Source organism: Carex rostrata, chromosome 6 (genome assembly GCF_964058835.1).
Source record: "Carex rostrata chromosome 6, lpCarRost1.2, whole genome shotgun sequence".
Lineage (NCBI taxonomy): Eukaryota > Viridiplantae > Streptophyta > Magnoliopsida > Poales > Cyperaceae > Carex > Carex rostrata.
In genome coordinates this window covers 1,983,612-2,003,101 of record NC_135923.1, presented here as the reverse complement: position 1 = coordinate 2,003,101, position 19,490 = coordinate 1,983,612, and the positions used below count along the sequence as shown (strand labels likewise).

At 35.3% G+C, this 19,490-nt stretch overlaps 4 protein-coding genes and 1 pseudogene across 5 annotated transcripts; 3 read left to right on the top strand and 2 right to left on the bottom strand.

Annotated features, from left to right (window-relative positions):
* The first annotated feature begins 696 nt into the window (after positions 1-696).
* Positions 697-6,959, top strand: LOC144555846 (protein ROOT HAIR DEFECTIVE 3-like). 2 transcript variants are annotated; one of them, XM_078304281.1, is made up of 16 exons: positions 697-1,094; positions 2,374-2,440; positions 2,565-2,652; positions 3,078-3,148; positions 3,494-3,557; positions 3,648-3,719; positions 3,831-3,878; positions 3,961-4,011; positions 4,146-4,202; positions 4,343-4,495; positions 4,754-4,822; positions 4,934-5,022; positions 5,132-5,210; positions 5,327-5,492; positions 5,724-5,821; positions 6,042-6,959. In XM_078304281.1, the coding sequence occupies exons 1-16, from the start codon at positions 839-841 to the stop codon at positions 6,669-6,671; spliced, it is 2,058 nt and encodes a 685-aa protein (XP_078160407.1). In that variant the 5' UTR covers positions 697-838; the 3' UTR covers positions 6,672-6,959. The 2 variants fall into 2 exon arrangements, with proteins under 2 accessions (XP_078160407.1, XP_078160408.1); XM_078304282.1 differs by having other exon boundaries at positions 839-1,094; positions 2,378-2,440.
* A 1,097-nt stretch (positions 6,960-8,056) lies between these two features.
* Positions 8,057-9,540, top strand: LOC144556023 (2-oxoglutarate (2OG) and Fe(II)-dependent oxygenase superfamily protein). The gene is made up of 2 exons (XM_078304500.1): positions 8,057-8,347; positions 8,443-9,540. Exons 1-2 carry the CDS (start codon positions 8,072-8,074, stop codon positions 9,418-9,420), a joined length of 1,254 nt encoding a protein of 417 aa, XP_078160626.1. The 5' UTR covers positions 8,057-8,071; the 3' UTR covers positions 9,421-9,540.
* Positions 9,541-10,345: 805 nt separating this feature from the next.
* On the top strand, positions 10,346-13,353 carry LOC144556148 (uncharacterized). The gene is made up of 2 exons (XM_078304638.1): positions 10,346-10,502; positions 10,967-13,353. The coding sequence occupies exon 2, from the start codon at positions 10,970-10,972 to the stop codon at positions 13,118-13,120; it is 2,151 nt and encodes a 716-aa protein (XP_078160764.1). The 5' UTR covers positions 10,346-10,502; positions 10,967-10,969; the 3' UTR covers positions 13,121-13,353.
* A 1,210-nt stretch (positions 13,354-14,563) lies between these two features.
* On the bottom strand, positions 14,564-15,977 carry LOC144555243 (protein LIFEGUARD 2-like). The gene is made up of 4 exons (XM_078303505.1): positions 15,668-15,977; positions 15,282-15,395; positions 14,912-15,066; positions 14,564-14,807 (listed from the first exon to the last, which is right to left on the bottom strand). Exons 1-4 carry the CDS (start codon positions 15,975-15,977, stop codon positions 14,613-14,615), a joined length of 774 nt encoding a protein of 257 aa, XP_078159631.1. The 3' UTR covers positions 14,564-14,612.
* Positions 15,978-17,579: 1,602 nt separating this feature from the next.
* On the bottom strand, positions 17,580-19,151 carry LOC144555242 (protein LIFEGUARD 4-like; annotated as a pseudogene).
* Positions 19,152-19,490: the final 339 nt, after the last annotated feature.

Sequence of the window (19,490 nt, the reverse complement as noted above, 5' to 3'; positions counted from 1 at the left end):
TTTTTAACTTGAAAACAAAAGCACCTAGAAATTAAAACTACATAAATTTAGAATTTTAATGCTTTCAGATAGAGTTTTAAATACTTTTGAGTAGAACTGTAAAATATTATAAATAAAACTTTAAAACTTGAATATGAGCACTAAAAATAAAAATTAGAAAAAATTGAAAAGTTTTTTCTGTTAAATTAGTTGGTCTTGTTCGTATATGATTAGGGGTGTTCATTGGGTCCGGTTTAATCGGTTTTGAACTGAACCGACCGAACTTTTATATATTATGAATTTGGTTCGGACCACTCCAGTTTATTTCTTAATTAATTGTTTTAAATATTTCGGTTTATTTATTAATATCCCAATTAATTTCTTAATATTCCGATTTATTTCTTAATATACTTCATATACTTTAATTTATTATAAATCAATTGCTTTAAATAAGAAAGCTAATAGATTTCGATTTGAACCGAATAAACCGGAATAAAAAATTGATTCGGTTGTTGTAATACTAAATCGGTTCGATTCGGTTATATTTTTGATGAACATCCCTAGAATCTAGACATGAGAGTCAGAACATTTCTCTATAATTATATTGACATCCCAACTTCCAGGGGTACCCATAGCCATAGTCCATAGATAAAAAAGACAAAACAATACAAATTTATAATCAAAACACCGTCATTGGGGTAACCCAAACAGCGACTTGTTTTAATCGATCCATTTGTCGTGCTTAACCTTATTAATTATTCGACACCAAGACCTGTGCATACAAACCATCTTTCCTCTCTCTCTCTCTCTCTCTCAATCAATCAATCAATCAATCAAACAGACAATTTCCATTGCCAACATGGAGAGCCTCCTTAGAACCATGACGGAGCCAAAGGGAGGAGGAGACAAGGCGATCAGCGGTCTGAACGAAAGTGATTCTGTACGGATTGAATCGGATCAGTCTCCTCAATGGGTTGCGGGACCCGTACAGCTGATCGGAGGTGATGGCACCTTCTACGACGAAGCTATAGACGATGTCATAACAAATTCTAAAGAGCGTTGGGATCATGCTACCCCTTACGCTATCGTCTCTGTTCTTGGATCGCAAAGTCCTGGTAAAGATTCTTTCTTATTTCTCATTGTCTTATTCTTGTTTTTTGTCTCCCGGATAGTGATCCGTAGGAACTTGTGGTTCCTTTACAAATGGAGACCTCCAGTGCTGTCGTGTTTTGTGTGACTGAAAAGTGGGGCCTAAGTTCTCGTACCGTTTGCTTCTTTTTGGGAGGATGAAGAACCGAACAAAGGAGAATACCACCTGTCGGCCAGGGATACAGAGTTTACCAAGTGCGGCAGAGTGGATGTTAAATGAACATGGTGTACATGCACCATGTGAAGAAGAAAACAATGGGTAGCCACCTCATTCGGTTCATGCAGAGCGTCAGTCCAAAGTAGTGGGTAAAATCGTGGGACCCACTGCTGTTGGACTACATTGAAATCACATGGAATTTTTTTTTAAATGCCAGTTAAATGCTGTATTAGTTAGGTAATAATTAATTCTCATTTTGTCCCAGACTCCCAGTCTCAATCAATTATAGGTCTAGAGGAACAAAGTGAAAAAGAAAAAAAATAACAGTGACATGCACTAGACAAGAGAAATGAACCTTTTGCCTGGGACACCCACCAAAGATTTTTTTTTTTTTTTTCCAAAGGTGACATGTTACATATTGTACACTTCTGCACCCAAGAAAGATAATTGGATCTTTTAGATTATAATGTCGCAAATATGAATTATAAGTTGGAGCATGACTATTTACCATTTTGAATGTAAGACCTTGTTCCTTTTTATTATAATTGAAAGTTAAATGAGAAAAACATTGTTTCTTTTATCCATAATTTTTTTTTTTGTATGTAATTGTTGCAAATTATGTAGTAAATACTAACTGCTACATTACTGTGTTTTAACAACAACTAGAGAGAGCCAATCAATTATAATTTCCAAATTTAAAAGTAAGATCACATGTTAAACGGACTTTTAAATGTATTGTAATTGGTTATTAAACTGCTTAGAGGTGGAATTTAGAAAGGATGTGGTGTGTGCTTTATGACTTTCATCTGGCCACGTAAAAGTATAGTACATATAATGTGCTTCAATTTATCGAAATACTATAATTAAAAGTGGTAAGTCAAGAAGGTTAGAAACTTGATCATATTTGTCTCTGTCAAGGTGAGTAATATATGTGATACTTTGCTGCTCTGGTGTGGAACCAGGTAGCAGTACCATTATAGTATAATTGGTCCTTTAAACATTAATTTTCTGCAAAAACAGGAACCATGCAATATATTAAACTTTTTACAGTCATATTTTGATGTCCATTTCTCAATTTTACTTTCAAGGAAGAAGCTCTCTGTTGAATAGCCTTTTTGGTGTCAAGTTCAAGGATTATGATGATTCTAGAGGGAGGTAAACATCTCTCTCTCTCTCTAGACATAATACTTTTGGCAATGACATATAGTTAATTTCTTCTCTTAGTCCATATAAAATTTCCAAAAGGTAATTATTGTTTTTCTTTTGTGACAAAATGTAGGAACCAGAACATGAGAGGGGTATGGTTATCACGGTGCGCTAAGCCTCCCTTGTTGGTTATGGATATAGAGCTTTCTGATGCAAAAGAGGTATCATCTTCGTACCATTTTTTTTTTAATTTATTTAACTTAGTTAATAGCCAAACCATACCTTTATTAGTTAGTAGGCAGTTTTTTTTTTTTTTTGTAATTCAAATCCTAATTGTATATGAGTCACATTCGTATTTACTTGTCTATGAAAAATGTATAGATAGTTTGATACTAATATGGTTTGACCAGGATACGATCCAAGGGCTATATGATGATATGTGATACATATTAAAAGTTACCATAACATTAGATAACATACACCTATGGCTTCGAAGTAATGGTTTGGCTGATATGATACAAGACATTGTTGTACCAGTATTAGCATTTTTTTTCTTTTCAGAAAGTTTTATTTTTTTAGGGTGAACTAAGCAGAGTGTATATTTCTATGAACATCATGAAAATTGCTTTTGTTTTGCCTTTTGTAGGATGACTTGTTGTTTGAAAAGCAAACTGTACTATTCGCCCGGGCTCTTTCTGACCTTCTCGTGGTTAACATGTTAGTTGTTTTTGTCACTTGTCTATATTTTCAATTGGGTTATTTATATGTATGTTAGCTTATGTATTATTTCTACACTTGGCCAATTAATTAATAAAAGTTTTTACCACGAAAAATGGAGACTTAAACATCCACATTTGTGAAGTTAAGAAAATACCCCAACATTTGTTAAGAAAATACTTTGACAGTTTTCCTGTCATTTAATATGTGAGGGGATTGGTTGTTATTCACAAAATCTTTAGTTAAGTGGTCATTTTGCAAGAATTATAATTTGGAGCATCTAGGTGTTATAATTGCTCTTATTGTAACTTTTTTTTAGCTTTATGTGCTTATCTTTACATATAGGTCATTTCAAGAAATAAATCGAGATGCCGGAGGGAATATCCCTCTTCTGAGAGCACTTCTAGAGGTAAAATGCTGAAAGCATAAAAAACAGGAAAGTATTGATAAATAATAAGAGCTAATTATTTTTATACATGTTTTTCTTCTTAACGTGCAGCAAAGGTCAATCGATAAAATTGATTCTGGGCAAACTAAGATGCTTGTTGTCATCCATGGCTATGATGATAAGGTTTATATATCCTAATTCGAATAGAAATTCTAATAATTCATGATTCTTCTTTTGTAACTTCTGGAAGAATCTCAAGTTAAACAATTATTTTTTCTCTTTCTATTGTTTCAGTTACCTTTAGCTAAACTCCGCGAAGATGTTTTGACAAAATTGCAGAAGGTATTCATCTTCTCTTTCCCACTTTTTCATTTTCTAAATTATCGTGGATTGATTGGAGTTCTAACTAATTATTTGGTTACAGTTGTGGGCATCAATTCACTCACCAAGTTTGATTTTAAGTGAATTCTTTGAAGTGAGTAACCACAACTTTATTTTTATTGTTACTATCATGATATCATCATCATCATTAATTTTATTGTATGTCTTATTTAATTCTTGTCTGATCTTTCTTTTGACCTGTATAACGTGGAAGTACTTTTGGTGAAGGTATTGGTGGTGGGGCTCCCTGACAGCAAGTCCAAGCCCCAAGATTTTGAAGAAAAGGTATATATTCTCTATTTCTTGGCAAGACCCAGTGTCAGTGTAGCAGTAATGCCTGCACTTGTCAGATACATTTCTAGAAAATTAGATATGGGGGTATATTTTACTTATTAGTTTATTTATTTTAATATATTTTTATGAAGGTCTTGAAGTTGAGAAGATGGTTAAGTGAGGAAGATATTACAGTGTTTAGGAAAGATAGAATTTTGGCTCAGGGATTCTCATTAAGTGCAAGTGGTGTATGGGATGTGATTCGTCAGAAAAAACAACTTGGAGGATTTCTGTTTGCTCACAGGGTAAGTTGCTAATTCTTATTAAAATCAAGTAAAAAAAAACTTATCTGCTATGCAAAAGTACACTCCTGCCCTTGTGGTTGTATTCAGTTGAGCACTTCAAAATTTAGCGGGCAGTTGTGTTCGGTTTTGTTTATCACTGTGTTCTTTAAATAGAATCTATGATCTTCCTTTCACTTTTCATTTGCGTGAAAAGTGACATTCTTTAATTTTACTAATCACGACAAGACATTCTCTGTTCTTCTCTTGTTCAATACACAGATAACAGTATCTGACACCATCTGTGCGAATATCGTCAGCGAAATACTCTCTTCCTTAGAATCTAATCAGGTACTTGTTTATTTAATGTTTAAAACCTAACGGGTTCAGTTTATTCTTCTTTATATGTGCATTGGTTAATTTTCGACACTTATCCTGCCTTATATGTTATACTTCCTATAGGATCTTTTGTCCTTGAAGGAAGGTGGCCGTGGTGCTTCCAAAGAGTTCACTGAAAAGCTGGCTTCACTTCTAGAATCTACCCTAACTCAGTAATAACGAATATATTCACACAACACATCTGCACATAAGTTGCCTTAATTTCAGTTCCTGGTTCTCTAACACCATCACTTTACATTAATACATAATTTTATTTAAAAGGTTTGACACAGAGACCCAATTGTACGACGAAGATGTGAGACACAAAAAGCGTGGAGAATTGGAGAAGAGCATATGCGGAGTATGGCATTTGACACTGCTTTACAATTATTTCAAAGCATTTTTGTCTTTTGATTAAATATTAGAATGGGACTTGTAATGAACATCCGTTGGATCCCTTGTGTGCAATTATCTCAGCTGGTGGAGAGCACATGCAAGGAGATGTTGGCTGGATTACATATAAAAGCATTTAATGAGAGTAAACAAGAGATTGCAAATCAATTGAGCAAAGCGGAGGACTCTACATCTGCAATTGACGATGCAGTCAAAGCTTGTATGACAAAATTTGTTGAATCATGTGAAGGTAATATATATATTTCTCATTGAACTGTAAGATAATATATTTAAGTTTAATAAATCTTGACCATTACCTAAGAGTTGCAATAGTGCACCAAAAGTCGAGGAACAATAATAATCCAGATAAGTATTGAAGTAGCTGAGAAAGCACTTCTTATCGTTGCAACTTGTTTTCACTTCATATGATTTACCATTTCAGTTTGTCAGGTTTTGACAAATACTATTTTAACTATTTCAGATTTGAGTTCAAGATACTCAGATTTGTTCAATGAACATCGGGTAGCTCTCGAAATAGAGCTGAATGCAATTGCTGAGATCATTGCCAGTAACATAGAGGTCTGATTTTTCAATATCAACATTCATCATACATCAGTCACTTGGATTTTTTCTAGAATATTTGTGAATTTATTTGATTTTTCATGATAGTGTTTTTATGATATTATTTACTTTGTATAAATCAACACTCATGGTACTGATTGCAACTATAAATAATATAAAAGTGGTGTGTGTGATTAGTACATACCTCACACTCACACCTATACTATTTGAAAATCAGGAGAAAAGAAAAAGAGAGGAAGCCGAATGTGCAAAAAATGAAGCCGAGCTGAAAGCGCAAGATGCAATGACGCAAGTTAAAAGAATCAAAGAAACTGCTAGCCTTGAAATCGAGCAGTACAAAAGAGAAGTTGCAATGGTTGCTAGCCTTGAAATCGAGCAGTACAAAAGAGAAGTTGCAATGGCTGCTAGCCTTGAAATCGAGCAGTACAAAAGAGAAGTTGCAACGGCAAGATCAGAAGCGGAGCATGCGCGATCAGAAGCGCAACGTTCAAAGGAAGAAACCAAACAGATGGCCAAGCAGTCAATTGAAGAAATCCATCGCATCTCCCGGCTTGCTAAGCAAGAAAGTGAGCATGTAAAAAAAGAACTCGAGATTGTGAAAGAGGAACAGAGGAAGGAGAGAGAGCAGGCCAAAGAAGCAGCTGAGGTGGAGGCAAGGAGACGAGCCAATCACATGCGGCTAGACATGGTTCGTGCGGTTGTTGTGGTGGCACGTGTGGTGATATTCAGAGATCCAACTGTTATTGTCGATATTTTGGATTTTGCACTTTGGCACGGGAAAAGGTCAAAAGGTGAAACACAAACACTCGGATCGGATTCAGGTACGCATAATGGAAAGGGTTGTTAGCTAATGTTAGCTTGCCGTTACTAAATCAGTTCGACAATTGTGTACATTAATGATATAGGATTGGTGCAAGTTGGGTGTGTTGATATCTCGGTAGTGTTATCAATTTGTGCATTATTTTTATAACTGTGCATTCTATTCACCATCTTCAGAATATTATATGTAAAGAAGATGTAACTTTGGTCTAGCCTACCTTACTCAAGTAGATTTTTTCTTTTTTGTTAATTATTGTTTGTGAACTTATTACAGGAATAAAGTTGATTTAATAAAGGCAGTGAAGTAAGATGATAACCTTTTCCTTTGTAAGAGAATATAGAAAATATATTTCCCAGAACTCATATTTTTTTTATCTTCATGCAACTAGGCAAGCTATTCTAAAATTAGTATCCCCTGTAAGTAACATGAAATACAATCACATGCGAAGTATAAAATACGAAGGATCTTCTTCTTTTTTATTGGACGAGCAGACACACAAAAAAAAATGCAGACATGTTAAAAAAAGAACCCTTTATGAGACGGTGGCAAAGTTTCTCCTTGAGCAGTAGCTGTCTTTTCATGTAAAAGAAAGGTAGGTTAAGATGAGAAAAAAATTAACGGCGAGAATAATTGCAGCTAACAGTGATGTTAATGCAAATGGAAATATACCGGATACAATTATGTGCTAATGGACATAAAATTTTGTAAATATTTCAACTAATAGATAAACATATCTTATCGTATTTGTAACAAGCATGTAACATTAAGTTATTTTCATCGCTCCCCTGTACTAGTAGCTCGGGATCTAGTTGAAAAAGTTCGGCCCAGAATTAACGATTTCGAGTTTAGACTGGATCGATACAGGCCAGCTCGATCCATTAACGAATAATAATCTTACAAACCCAAAATAGCGGCCTCAAGAGATATGGGCCGTATATGCATCTTGTGCTCTTACAAGCCCATAAAGGCGGCTCGTTTCCATCCGTCGGTAGGGCTGCACAAAAATTTGGTAGTTCATGATTTGATTTGAAAAAAATTGTAAAAAAATTAATTCGAAATAGTTTGAAATTAATTTAAATTAAATTCAAACTGAAACCTAGTTCATTCAAAATAGATTCGCGAACTATTTTAGTTCGAATATCAAATTAACATGAAATCAATTGAATTGATTTCAACTGATAACTTAAAAGTTAAAATATAAGACCGCCTAGCTATAAGTCATAACTTATAAGTCGTAATTTTTATTCTTAGTTCTAAAATTCTAAATCACTTTTACCTCTTACTTTTGATAATTACGATCACTCTTTCTTATCGTAAAATATTCGAAATTAAATTCGTAAAAAATTTAATTCAAAATTAATTCAAACTAAATAAGTTGAATTCCGTTCAATTCGTTTGCAGCTCTACCTGTCAGTGACAGATCGACAATGGAAGCAGAACCAGAGCTGATCGAGCTTTACGATCTTCCATTCCCAGACCTCCTCCGCCTCTCCTCCTCCTCCGCAACTCCTTCTCCATCGCACAGTGATCGATCCCGACTCGAATGCATCTCAGCCAAAATTATGGAAACCCTAGGCCCCTCTGGCCCTGGTCTCCTCTCAATCTCTGCCGTGCCATTCGCCTCTTCCTTCCGGCGTTCTCTTCTTCCTCTTGCTCTCCATCTCTCCCTTCTCAATCCAAAGGATCGGGCCGCACTGCTCAAAGTAAACCTTCCATCCTTTTCTTTGGTTTTTGTGATTTTGTCTACTTGTTTGTTTATACCTTTTTTAATTGTTCATGTTTGTCTAAATTTGTTTAGAAACATGGACTTGGTAGTGATGTACCACTAAAGAAACCAGACAGGAGCGTCTCTTCTTTTGCATTACTTTTGAAGTATTTAGAAGAATCTATACTTGATAAACCGCAAGAGATTAATACCAGTAGTGATTTAGAAAATGTTGCACACAATTTTTCTCTACTTGAATTCAATGAAGATGAATTTAACCACCTGGGAGATACTTTTAAAAACCTTGGTCGATGCATGATGGAACTTGGTATATGCCTAGCACGTGTTTGTGATAATGCCATGCAAACAACCGAATTGGAGAAAAGTATCATCAACTCAGGCAGTGCGAAGGGGCGCCTAATACATTATCATTCGAAACTAGACGGCCTTATCCTCAAAGAAGTGAATAAAAAAGTGGAGCCTCACTTCTGGTCTCAGAAATCTCTAGTGTTTAAAGATATATGCAAGGATAAGAGCATGGTTTCTGATCTATGGCAGCAATGGCATTATGACTATGGGATATTTACTGTTTTAACCTCTCCATTGTTTCTGTCATCTACTGTGGAGGGAGAATGCCTAGTCAGCAAAGAGGGCCCGCCTCCGATGGGGCATTCCTGCTTGCAGTTATTTGATACCAGAAATAAGAGGGTTGTTTCAGTAAAATGCCGACCTGAGAGTTTTATAATTCAGGTTGGAGAGGCAGCTGATGTGTTGTCGGGAGGGAAGCTGAGATCAACGCTCCATGCAGTTTCTAGACAGTTGGGAATGGGAGGAGATGTTAGCAGGGAGACTTTTGTGGTTTTCTTGCAGCCCTCTTGGGACAAAGTTTTACATTATCAGGGATATTCTTTGGATCATGATGAGGTGCGGGATGGGGACGAATTAGCGGAGATCCGTAACAAAATTCCGCCTCTCTCGGCTCGTCTAAGGGATGGCATGACATTTTCTGAGTTTTCTCGTGAGACTACCAAGCAGTATTATGGGGGAAGCGGGACCCAGAACAAGTGTTAGCTACGTATGTGTTTTGCTTAAATTGTTGTTGAGATCATGCTCTGTGTTATGAGATTCCATTTTTATTTTGGTGTGTTTAGGTCACAAATCAGTGATTGCTGACAATATTAAACAAAGTGTATTTAGGTCACAAATTTTGCTTTTCTAAAGCCATGTTATTATTATTTTTATCTTGTAGAAATAGCCTGCATTATTATAACAGGTTAAAGAAGCACTTCGCAGTACACATGAAGAAAGTAAATTTACTGGTACATATAAATTTAAAAAGAAATCAGGAATTATGTTGTTACTATGAACTACTGCAAACCCCCATTATATTCTATCAACAGCTGGAGGATTGACAAGATGTGAAAAAACATCAAGAAAATAAATTTTCAACTAATATATACATGTCGTAGAACAAATTAAAAGTGAACAACAGCGCAACCAGGCCGCTATATCATATGCAACAACTTTCCAAATATGATGAAAATCTCAGTTTGGCAGAATGCAAATAGAATTGATATATTGGATATACTGTAATAGATAATTATTGGTGAAGGCCCTCCAAACATCTCTTTTACCTGGATTTGGTACCTCTGAACAGGGGCGAAGCCGAATCCGTATCCTCTCCAGTATTGCGGTATTGCAGAGGATCACCCTCACTTTGAGCTTTGAGATTCGTGCCAAGTTAAAAAGAACGGTTCAGATCGAGTAATTGTAAAAGATTCCCTTATCAGCTATTGGAGAGGATGTGAATTCGGCGAAGCTGGTGTACACAGTCTACCCCTGGAATTTTTTTTGGACCGGGCCTTTTATGGCTTTGTCTACCAAAAGCCAACCCCAGAGCCCAGAACCCAAAGAAGCCCAGATCAATTAAAAAAAAAAATACTATCCTCCCTCCGCTAGCGGAACCCAGGGCATCGCGTAGTATCGCGAGAAAAAAAAAAGAGGAGGACCGTCGCCGCCTGCCGCCTACGCCGCGAAGAAGAAGAAGGAGTGAAGGACTGTCGCCTCCGCGCCGTTTGCGAAGAAGAAGAAGGATCGCCGGGCTTTTCCTCTTTAGTACTGCTGATTGGCTTGAAATCCTTGCTCGTTATAAGGTACTTAAACTAAGAATGAGAAGCAAAGAATGGTTAAATTGATGAACCAAATGATAAATGTAGAGGCCTAATTTAAACTCAGGGACAACTGGACTATGCATGATTAATTAAATTCAAGTAGATATTTAAGTAGGATCATGCTTTTTTGAAAAGAAAAAAATAAGTGAAATCTTTCGTTGACTGAATCACACAGTGACAAATCGATTCACATCCACCATTTTTAAATCTTTCCTAAGCCAAGCAATATTTGAAATGCCAAGTTCATAGGTTCTTATCCAGTAGTACATAACAGTACCAAAGGTAAGCCTAAATCCATAATTTCTTCAAAGAAACTCTAAAAACAAATATATATATATATATACACATACATACATCAGACCAGCAATTGAATTGTTTAAATTGCTTGAATAGCTTGAATTGTTTAAATGAGGACTAAGCTCATTTTTGTTTAAATTTGTTAATAGAAAATGGACAGATACTACAAGACGGGGCCTAAATTTTCAATTGATTCATTTTCACAAGGATCACAACAAATAGGGTCTAACTCAAGCCCTAATCGTTCTTTATCTTCACAAGAACCTCCTTATGATCCCGCTTCGAGGCCACCCATATCTCAATATCCGCCAAATGAGAAGGATCATATACGTAGACATTATCTAGGCAAAGGACCATGTCAACCAAACAATCATGATTTTCCCCAAAGAGACATAGGTGGTTCTTTAAGAAGATTTAACAACTCTTGGTTCGGTCAATACCCCTATTGGTTGGAATATAGCATTGCTAAAGATGCGGCATTTTGTCTTTGCTGCTATCTATTTAGACGAGAAAATCTTGGATCAGGTGGAGGAACGAAGTTTGTAGGAGAGGGCTATCGGAATTGGAAATGTAAGAAAGGGTTTGATGATCATGTTGGTGGTGTAAATAGTGAGCACAATCGTGCTCAAATGAAGTGTTTGGATTTGATGAGTGAAAGACGGAGCATCCAAACTTTGATGGCGAAACAAAGTGTTAGCCAAGGGATAGATTATCGAGTGCAGTTAAAAGGTTTGGCATTCCGTAAACATGACGAGTCTGAGACGTATACGGGAGATCGTAACCCACAAATTGATAAGGTGGTTCTAGAAAATGCTCCCAAAAATCGAAAGATGACATCATCTGATACCCAAAAGGAGATAATCAATTCTGCCGCAGAGGAGACGATATTGGAGATACTTGCAGAGTTAGGCAATGAATTGTTTTCTGTCTTGATTGATGAGTTGAGATATGTTTTAGTCAAAGAGCAAATGGCAATTGTGATTCGGTTTGTAAACAAAAAAGGTTCTGTTGTTGAACGATTTCTTGGTATCGTTCATGTTCCCGGTACTACAGCGTTGTCTTTAAAGGAGGCACTTGAGGGGTTATTTGTTAAGAATGGTCTAACTTTATCTAGATTACGTGGTCAAGGTTACAATGGAGTTAGTAATATGAGCGGGGAGTTCAATGGTCTCAAAACATTGATCATGAAGGAGAACGGGTCTGCTTACTACATGCATTGTTGGGCTCATCAACTTCAACTAACTCTCGTTCATGTTGCCAAGAATCATCACAAGATTGGCTTGTTTTTTCAAATGGTTTCTCAGGTTGTCAATGTTGCGAGTGCATCTTGTAAAAGGCGTGATCAATTACGTGAGAAGCAAAGAATTGAGATTGTGGAAGCTATATCAAATGAGGAGATTAAAACCGGAAGTGGTTTGAACCAAGAAATGGATCTTGCACGTCCATCTAATACTCGATGGAGTTCTCATTTCAAGACATTAAATGGTGTGATTACACTATTTCAAGCCACGATAGGTGTACTTGAGGAAATAGAAAAGGATGCGACACTTCTAGAACAACAAATTGAGGCTACTGGTATTTTATTTCATATTCAATCTTTTGATTTTGCTTTCAATTGTCATCTCATGAGAGTTTCATTACTCATCACGCATGATCTATCGCAAGCCTTACAACAAAAAGAGCAAGATATGGTGAATGTTATGCGTTTGGTGAATTTTGCTAAAGATCGTTTGCAAGATATGCGGGATAGTGGTTGGGAATCATTATTCAAAGAAGTGTGTGTATTTTGTGTGAAGCACGATATAGACATTCCAAATATGGAGGATAGGTATGCCGGTAAGCCAAAGAGACAAGCAACAAATATAACTAATTTGCATTATTATCGTGTTGAACTGTTTTACACAGTTATTGATATGCAATTGCAGGAGCTTAATGATAGATTCACAGAAACTAGTACCGAGCTACTTATTTGTATGTCATGCTTAGATCCGAGTAACTCTTTTTCATCATTTGATAAAGATAGGTTGGTTCAATTAGCTCGATTCTATCCCTCTGATTTCAACCAATATGAACTTGTTGTCCTAGATGGTGAATTGGAGAATTATCGCATGGATATGCGAAGTGATGATGATTTTTTAGAGTTAAAGAGCATAGTTGAACTTTCTCAAAAAATGGTGGAAAAAAAGAGGCATAATGTTTATCCATTGGTTTACAAATTAGTGAAATTAGCATTGATATTGCCGGTGGCTACGGCTAGTGTTGAAAGGGTATTTTCGGTGATGAATTATGTAAAAACCGAGTAAGGAATTTAATGAGAGATAAATTCTTGAATGATTGTTTGGTTACTTGCGTTGAGAATGAGTTGTTTGATGAGGTAGATGATGAATGAATTATTTAATGATTTCAAAATATGAAGAACCATAGAACAATGCTCTCTATGTAGACTTGATTTTGTAGCATTAATATATTTCTTATTTTTTGATATGTAAAAGAATATTTGTTATAAATTTTTGACTTAGTTGAAACTTTTGATGTTCATTTATATTATCTTGACTTGTTGTTTATTTTAATTGATGATGTAATATTTTATTATGTTAAAAAAAATTGCAACTATTTATATAGTTGTGTTTGCTTATTCCTAACAATTTTTTTTAGCTTTGTCACTGCCTCTGAATTGTTGTCCAAAGCAAGGCTGTATGCGTGAGTATTGCTACCACTGCTGTTGTCAGTACAGCTGCCTTTTTTCAAAACCAAAAAGAAAATTCAGACAATCTCCCCAACAAATCAAATTACAGATAAAATTGATACAATAATGATCAATAAACATGGCCATGATTAGAGCGAACCTTCAAGACCCAAGAATTCAACTTGAATAGTGTAATATCTTACCCTTGTAAAGCGTACATGCGACCCCAATTGTACAAACTTTAGTTTTTTTTTTTTTTAAATATCAACAGCAGCTGCCAATATGGTATATATAAAGAAGTTTTGCTGAGAAACAGCGTTACATCAGATACTACAGGGCCTTTTATCATTGACCAAAAGAAACATTAAAATATCAAGGGTATTTAACAAATGAGAGTAAAAAGAAGGTAAGGATTAACTAATTGAATGGAATAACTAAAAGGATGCAGAGCACAAACATAATCTCTAACAATATATAGCAAATCAAGGGGGTTACTTGTTAAAGTGCATTATTCATACTGTGATGCTCTGGTATCACTGGTACGCCTATTACGCAATTGTAGAACACAATTGATTGATATTTATACTATTAAGCTTTTGATTCCATTAGTACATTACATTTATCAATGATTAACATTTTTGTAGTATATTATTATTTTTATATTGTGTTGTTTTTAAAAAAAAATTACAGATATCATTTTCAGATTTTCAGTTGATACATATTTATAGTAGAATTACAAAATAAGATAGATCTACACTTCTGCTTGTTGCTTGCAGCTTTCCTCATATTATTCCCATGGATACAGGCACAGCAGCTATGGTATCTTGTAAGAAAATATTAAACTAAAATTATTTGGCTTAGATTCAAGTTTAGATTCAGGTACAGATTTCCTCATATGTAAAAGTGATTTTTTGTAATAAATAGGCTGAAATGAAAAAAAAAAAAAAAAAATTGGTTTAGATTCTGGTTTCCTATGGCTTCCTTAAGAAATGCACATTGAAAAAGTAAATTTTTCTTTGTAGTTGCTATTATTATCTACTCAATCATTCAAATTGTGCTTTAGATCACAATCTCAATACAATCTCAAGAATTCAATACATCAAAACCCCTTAGTAGTTTGCAAGAGAGAATAACAAATGGAAGATATCAACAAAATTCAGCGCTATGGTAGCCCATACGTATTCCTTATAGGAGTATCTCTCCATCAAATTATTGTTGGTGTCGTATATTATGTAGCTACAAAATACCAGAGATGCCAGACCACCATATACCATGAGCGATGCGCTTCCAAGCGGGAAGTATATCTACATGAACAAAAGAAACCATTAAGCCAAAAGCTTTACTGTTAAAATTAATCATACATGGATAACCCACTACTCAGAGAACATTGAACAATTAAACAGCTGACCTGAATAAGAACGAAAACCATGAAGATCATAATAGCAGCTTCATAATAATCGATTTGGAAGAAGTTGTGACAATTCTTTGCAGCCCAAAAGGTGTACATAGTGAGGCTTACGACTACTGCTGATGTTAGAATCACAGATTCTAATATTATCTCTCCTGCAAAATCATAATGCATATCGAGAAATGAAATCCTGTCAATACCAGTATATTAACTACAGCCAGAATATAAAAAATATGATTCCACTAACACTAAAATGAATAAAAACAATTGGTTATATTTTGAACCATATATATCAAACATGCATCTCTACAATGTAATCAGTTACATCTATTAGAAGTTAAGGTATTGTGAAATTACAAACATGTCTTACCATTGATGAAAGCACATGTCAAGCCAACCGCAAAACTCATAGCCACTGTAAAGACACCCAGAAGCAACAGGTTGAACGGGTGGTACCGGTGATAGAAGTACAGAGCATACAACACTGGACAGAGATTTTAAGACAAAATTTCAACAAGTTAACAGCTACAAGGATGAAAAAAATATGAACAAACTAAATAGTAAATACAACTAATTGGAGTACTAAAAAATATCACAAATTGTGTACAAAGAATTATTCTTTGTATGTAACTTCTCTGGTAAGAACAATGTGATTTTCTTCACACCAGAGCAAAATGCAATTTATGGAATAATATCCATTCATTACACCTTAAAAGCTACAAAATAAATGGAGAAAAATATTAAAAAATGTCATACCAATGAAGGGAAGAATGAGGGAGAAAATGTACAAGCCGAAACCAATTGAAGTCGAAACAAAGAAATTAGCAACCGGCGGAACGAACACGATAGTCCACGCCACCGCAACCATGATCAGCATTTCGATGGCCAAAACCGAGTACACTTTTTTGAGGAATGCCCACCTCACCTCCACATTCTCTATTATTACCGGGTCGAAATCTTCCACTCTATCTCCGGCGTCTTCCTTCTCCTCATTCTCTATTGTTATGGTGTGGAATCCTTCCACCTCGCTTCGAAATTCTCCAGCATTTGGTTGTCTGAAGTGCATCTTGCTTCCTTTTTAGATTTCTTTCTTTTCTTGATTTCTCCCTGATGGCTTCTTTCTTGGTTTTAAGAGTTCTTTTTTTTTTTTTTGGCCAAGTGAGCAGGGTAGGGGAAGGGCTTTATGAATGAGTGTAATGGAGAGAGGGGGCATGGAATTAACACGTGTCATGTTAGCTTGGTGACACGTGGCTCCAGTTTCTATTGTGTTTTACTGTAGTCTTGTCTGGTCAACGGGAAAAAGTTAGTTATACATTGGAGAAATTGGGAGATGTTAGCAGGGAAACTTTTGTGGCTTTCTTGCAGCCCTCTTGGGACAAAGTTATACATTATCAGGGATCGATATGCTTTGAATCTTGATGAGAAAGTGTTAGATGGGGACGAATAGGTGGAGATACATAGCAAAGTTCTGCCTCTCTCTCGGCTCCCAAACAATTGTCAGTGAGATAATGCTCTGTATCATGTGCCGAGGCCCATTTGGCCTCTAAATACAATTTCTAGGCTGTGACCTTGATCGATATGTTTAAGAATTGAGGCCTTTTTGGGCTTTTTAGCATCTAAGCTACAATTTTTACAAATAATATTGTGCGCACAATTGAACATGCATGGGTCTGTTGTTTTGACTGAAACATATTACACAGAGAAGGTGTACTTGACTGAAACATAAGTGCTCATCTAACAGAAAAATATTAAACAAAGTGTATTTAGTTCACAAATTTGTGCTTTTCTAAAGTCATATTATTTATTTATTTATTCATTGTAAAAATAGTCTGAATTATAACAGAATAAAGAAGCACTTCACAGTTCACACAAAGAAGGTAAATTTACTGGTATCACAGGACTGTTTTGCACCAATTATCACGCTATGCAAGGGCAGAACCAGACTTTCGAGTTTTGTAAATCAATCATATAAAATTTTCATTTTTGAATGGAGGTCAATTTTTTACAATACTCGTAACTTTTTACTCTAAACTATATAAAAAATCATATATAAATACATAAAAATTTGAAATGAATGGGGGTCAACTGGATCCGCCCCTGACACTATGGGGCCTTATGCAGATAGTTGGGCACTCTGATGAGAGGGGAACAGAAGATTGTTCTCTGACGAGAGTCGACCAGCATCAATCTCCATACATGATATTGCCTCCAAATTCAGCAATGGTACCAGAACTGTTAGAAGGGACCTACCTAACTCAAGCTTAGGTCTAGGAAGGAATTTCACGAGTTTATTTTGTTTTTTGATGGCTGTTCTCTTTATTTTATAATTAATGAGACTGTATTGTACATCTTAATTGAAAACTTTTCCCTTGATTAATGAAAATTGTTAGTGGGCATTTCACCCAATGACCTTTAAACAAAAAAAAAAAAAATGAAATGCAGAGTAATAGGCAAGTATTAGCCCCTCAGAACAATTACTAAAGTGCTTATAACAAAAGCTTGATTGTTGTAAATTGTAAAAGCTTATCCATTATTGGCTAAGACAACATTCTTTATATAATACCAGTATATATGCAAAATGAAGTAACTGATAATGGAGCAAGTACAACAGCAAACAGGTATTATGTTGTTGCTATGAACTATTCCTGTAACCCCTGTCAGATTCTCCCTAGAGTTTGAGGTTTGAAAAGATGTTCACAATATCAAGGTAAATGGATGGCATTCAGTATGTATTAATCGTACTCGTAATTTTTAACCAACAGGTACGTGTCTTAGAACAGATAAAAAGTAAACAGCCAGTATATATGTATTGATATTTTTTTTTTCCTTCTGAAACCTTGAGAAATGCACATTGAAGAAATCAATTTCTTTGTAGTTCCTATTATTAATAATCCAGTAAAACCATGCTTTAGATCACAATCTCAAGAATTCAATACATCAACCAATTACCCCTTGAGAGTTTGAACAACAATGCTTTAATTTGATGAATTTGCAACACCTATGAGTGATGAGTCTGATTCCTGGAACAGATTGCTAAGAGCCAAGAAAAAAATTGATGATATCAAAATTATGGTGTCATGTATTTGTAGACACAAAATATCAGAGATGCCAGAGCACCAAATATTATGAGCGATGCTATTTCAAGCGGGAAGAAAATCTGCATGAAAAAAAGAAGCCATTAAGTGAAATGCGATCGGTATCTCATAATGAACCGATACTATTTGATCAATTTGATATACTATTTGATTATGGTGAATGTATATATTACTAACCATAATAAGAATAAAAACCATGAAGATTATAACAGCAGCAGCTTCACGGAACAGAGACTGGAAGAAGAAGTTGTTACCACGCTTTACGACCCAAAATGTGTACATAGTGATGCCTATGACTACGGCCGATGTCAGAATCAAATATTCTAATATCATCTCTCCTGCAAAAACATAATTCACACTGTGAAAATAAAATCCTGTCAATACCAGCATATTAACTATCAGAAACTAAAACTATGGTTACATTAATAAAAGGAAAAAAAATCCATGGTTAAATTTGCAACCACACATAAAAGGGTTGTATATACCTTGCATCTCTACAATGTATTCAGTGACATCTATGCAATTTTAGGCATTTTGAAATTACACATGATTTCACAATATAATTAATATTTAGCTGTGATAATATTACTTACCATCAGTGAAAGCGCATGTCAAGCCAACCGCAAAGCTCATAGCCACGGTAAAGATACCTAGAAGCAACAGGTTGAACTGATGGTACTGGTAATAGAAGTACATAGCACACAAAACTGTACAGATATATTCAGACAAAAATTCAACATGTTAACAACTAGAAGGATAAAAAAAGTGAACCAACTAAATACAACTAATTGAAGTACTAAAAAAATCACAAATTGTGTACAAAGATTTCTTCTTTGTATGTAACTTCTCTGAGAAGATAGAAGAACAATATAATTTTCATTATGTACTAATTTACACCTTAGAAAAAATTCAAGATAAAAGGAGAAAAGTGTCATACCAATGAAGGGAAGAATGAGGGAGAAAATGTACAACCCGAAACCAACTGTAGTCGAAACAAAGAAATTAGCAACCGGTGGAACGAACACGACAGTCGACGCCACCGCAACCATGAGTAGCATTTGGATGGCCTGGAACAAGTACACTTTTTTTATGAATGCCCACCTCATTTCCAGATTCTCCATTATTACTGGAGGTCTGAAGTACATCTTGCTTCTTTATTCAATTTCTTTCTTTCTTGATTTCTCCTTGATCGCTTTGTTTGTTGGTATTAGAGTTCTTTTAGTCTTTTTTGTGAAGTGAGCAGAGCAGGGTAAGGGCTTTATAAATAGACTGGGACACGTGGCTCCAATTTCTGGCGTCGTTTACATATGTTTCAACGGGAAAATTGAAGTTAGTTTTACATTGGAGAAATTGGGAGATGTTAGCAGGGAAACTTTTGTGGCTTTCTAGCAGCCTTTAGGGGACAGTTTCACATTGTCAGATATATTCTTGGATCTTGATAAAAAGGTGCTGGATGGAGACAAATTGGTGAATGCATATCCTCT

Bases quoted from the DNA above. Each gene is read 5' to 3' on its own strand.
- LOC144555846 (XM_078304281.1), top strand. From the start codon at position 839: ATGGAGAGCCTCCTTAGAACCATGACGGAGCCAAAGGGAGGAGGAGAC. The intron at 3,558-3,647 runs GTAAAATGCTGA...CTTAACGTGCAG, and splicing joins TTCTGAGAGCACTTCTAGAG to CAAAGGTCAATCGATAAAAT. The intron at 3,879-3,960 runs GTATTCATCTTC...ATTTGGTTACAG, and splicing joins TTTTGACAAAATTGCAGAAG to TTGTGGGCATCAATTCACTC.
- LOC144556023 (XM_078304500.1), top strand. From the start codon at position 8,072: ATGGAAGCAGAACCAGAGCTGATCGAGCTTTACGATCTTCCATTCCCA. The intron at 8,348-8,442 runs GTAAACCTTCCA...AAATTTGTTTAG, and splicing joins ATCGGGCCGCACTGCTCAAA to AAACATGGACTTGGTAGTGA.
- LOC144556148 (XM_078304638.1), top strand. From the start codon at position 10,970: ATGGACAGATACTACAAGACGGGGCCTAAATTTTCAATTGATTCATTT.
- LOC144555243 (XM_078303505.1), bottom strand. From the start codon at position 15,977: ATGCACTTCAGACAACCAAATGCTGGAGAATTTCGAAGCGAGGTGGAA. The intron at 15,396-15,667 runs GTATGACATTTT...ATCTCTGTCCAG, and splicing joins CCTCATTCTTCCCTTCATTG to TGTTGTATGCTCTGTACTTC. The intron at 15,067-15,281 runs GTAAGACATGTT...ATGATTTTGCAG, and splicing joins GACATGTGCTTTCATCAATG to GAGAGATAATATTAGAATCT.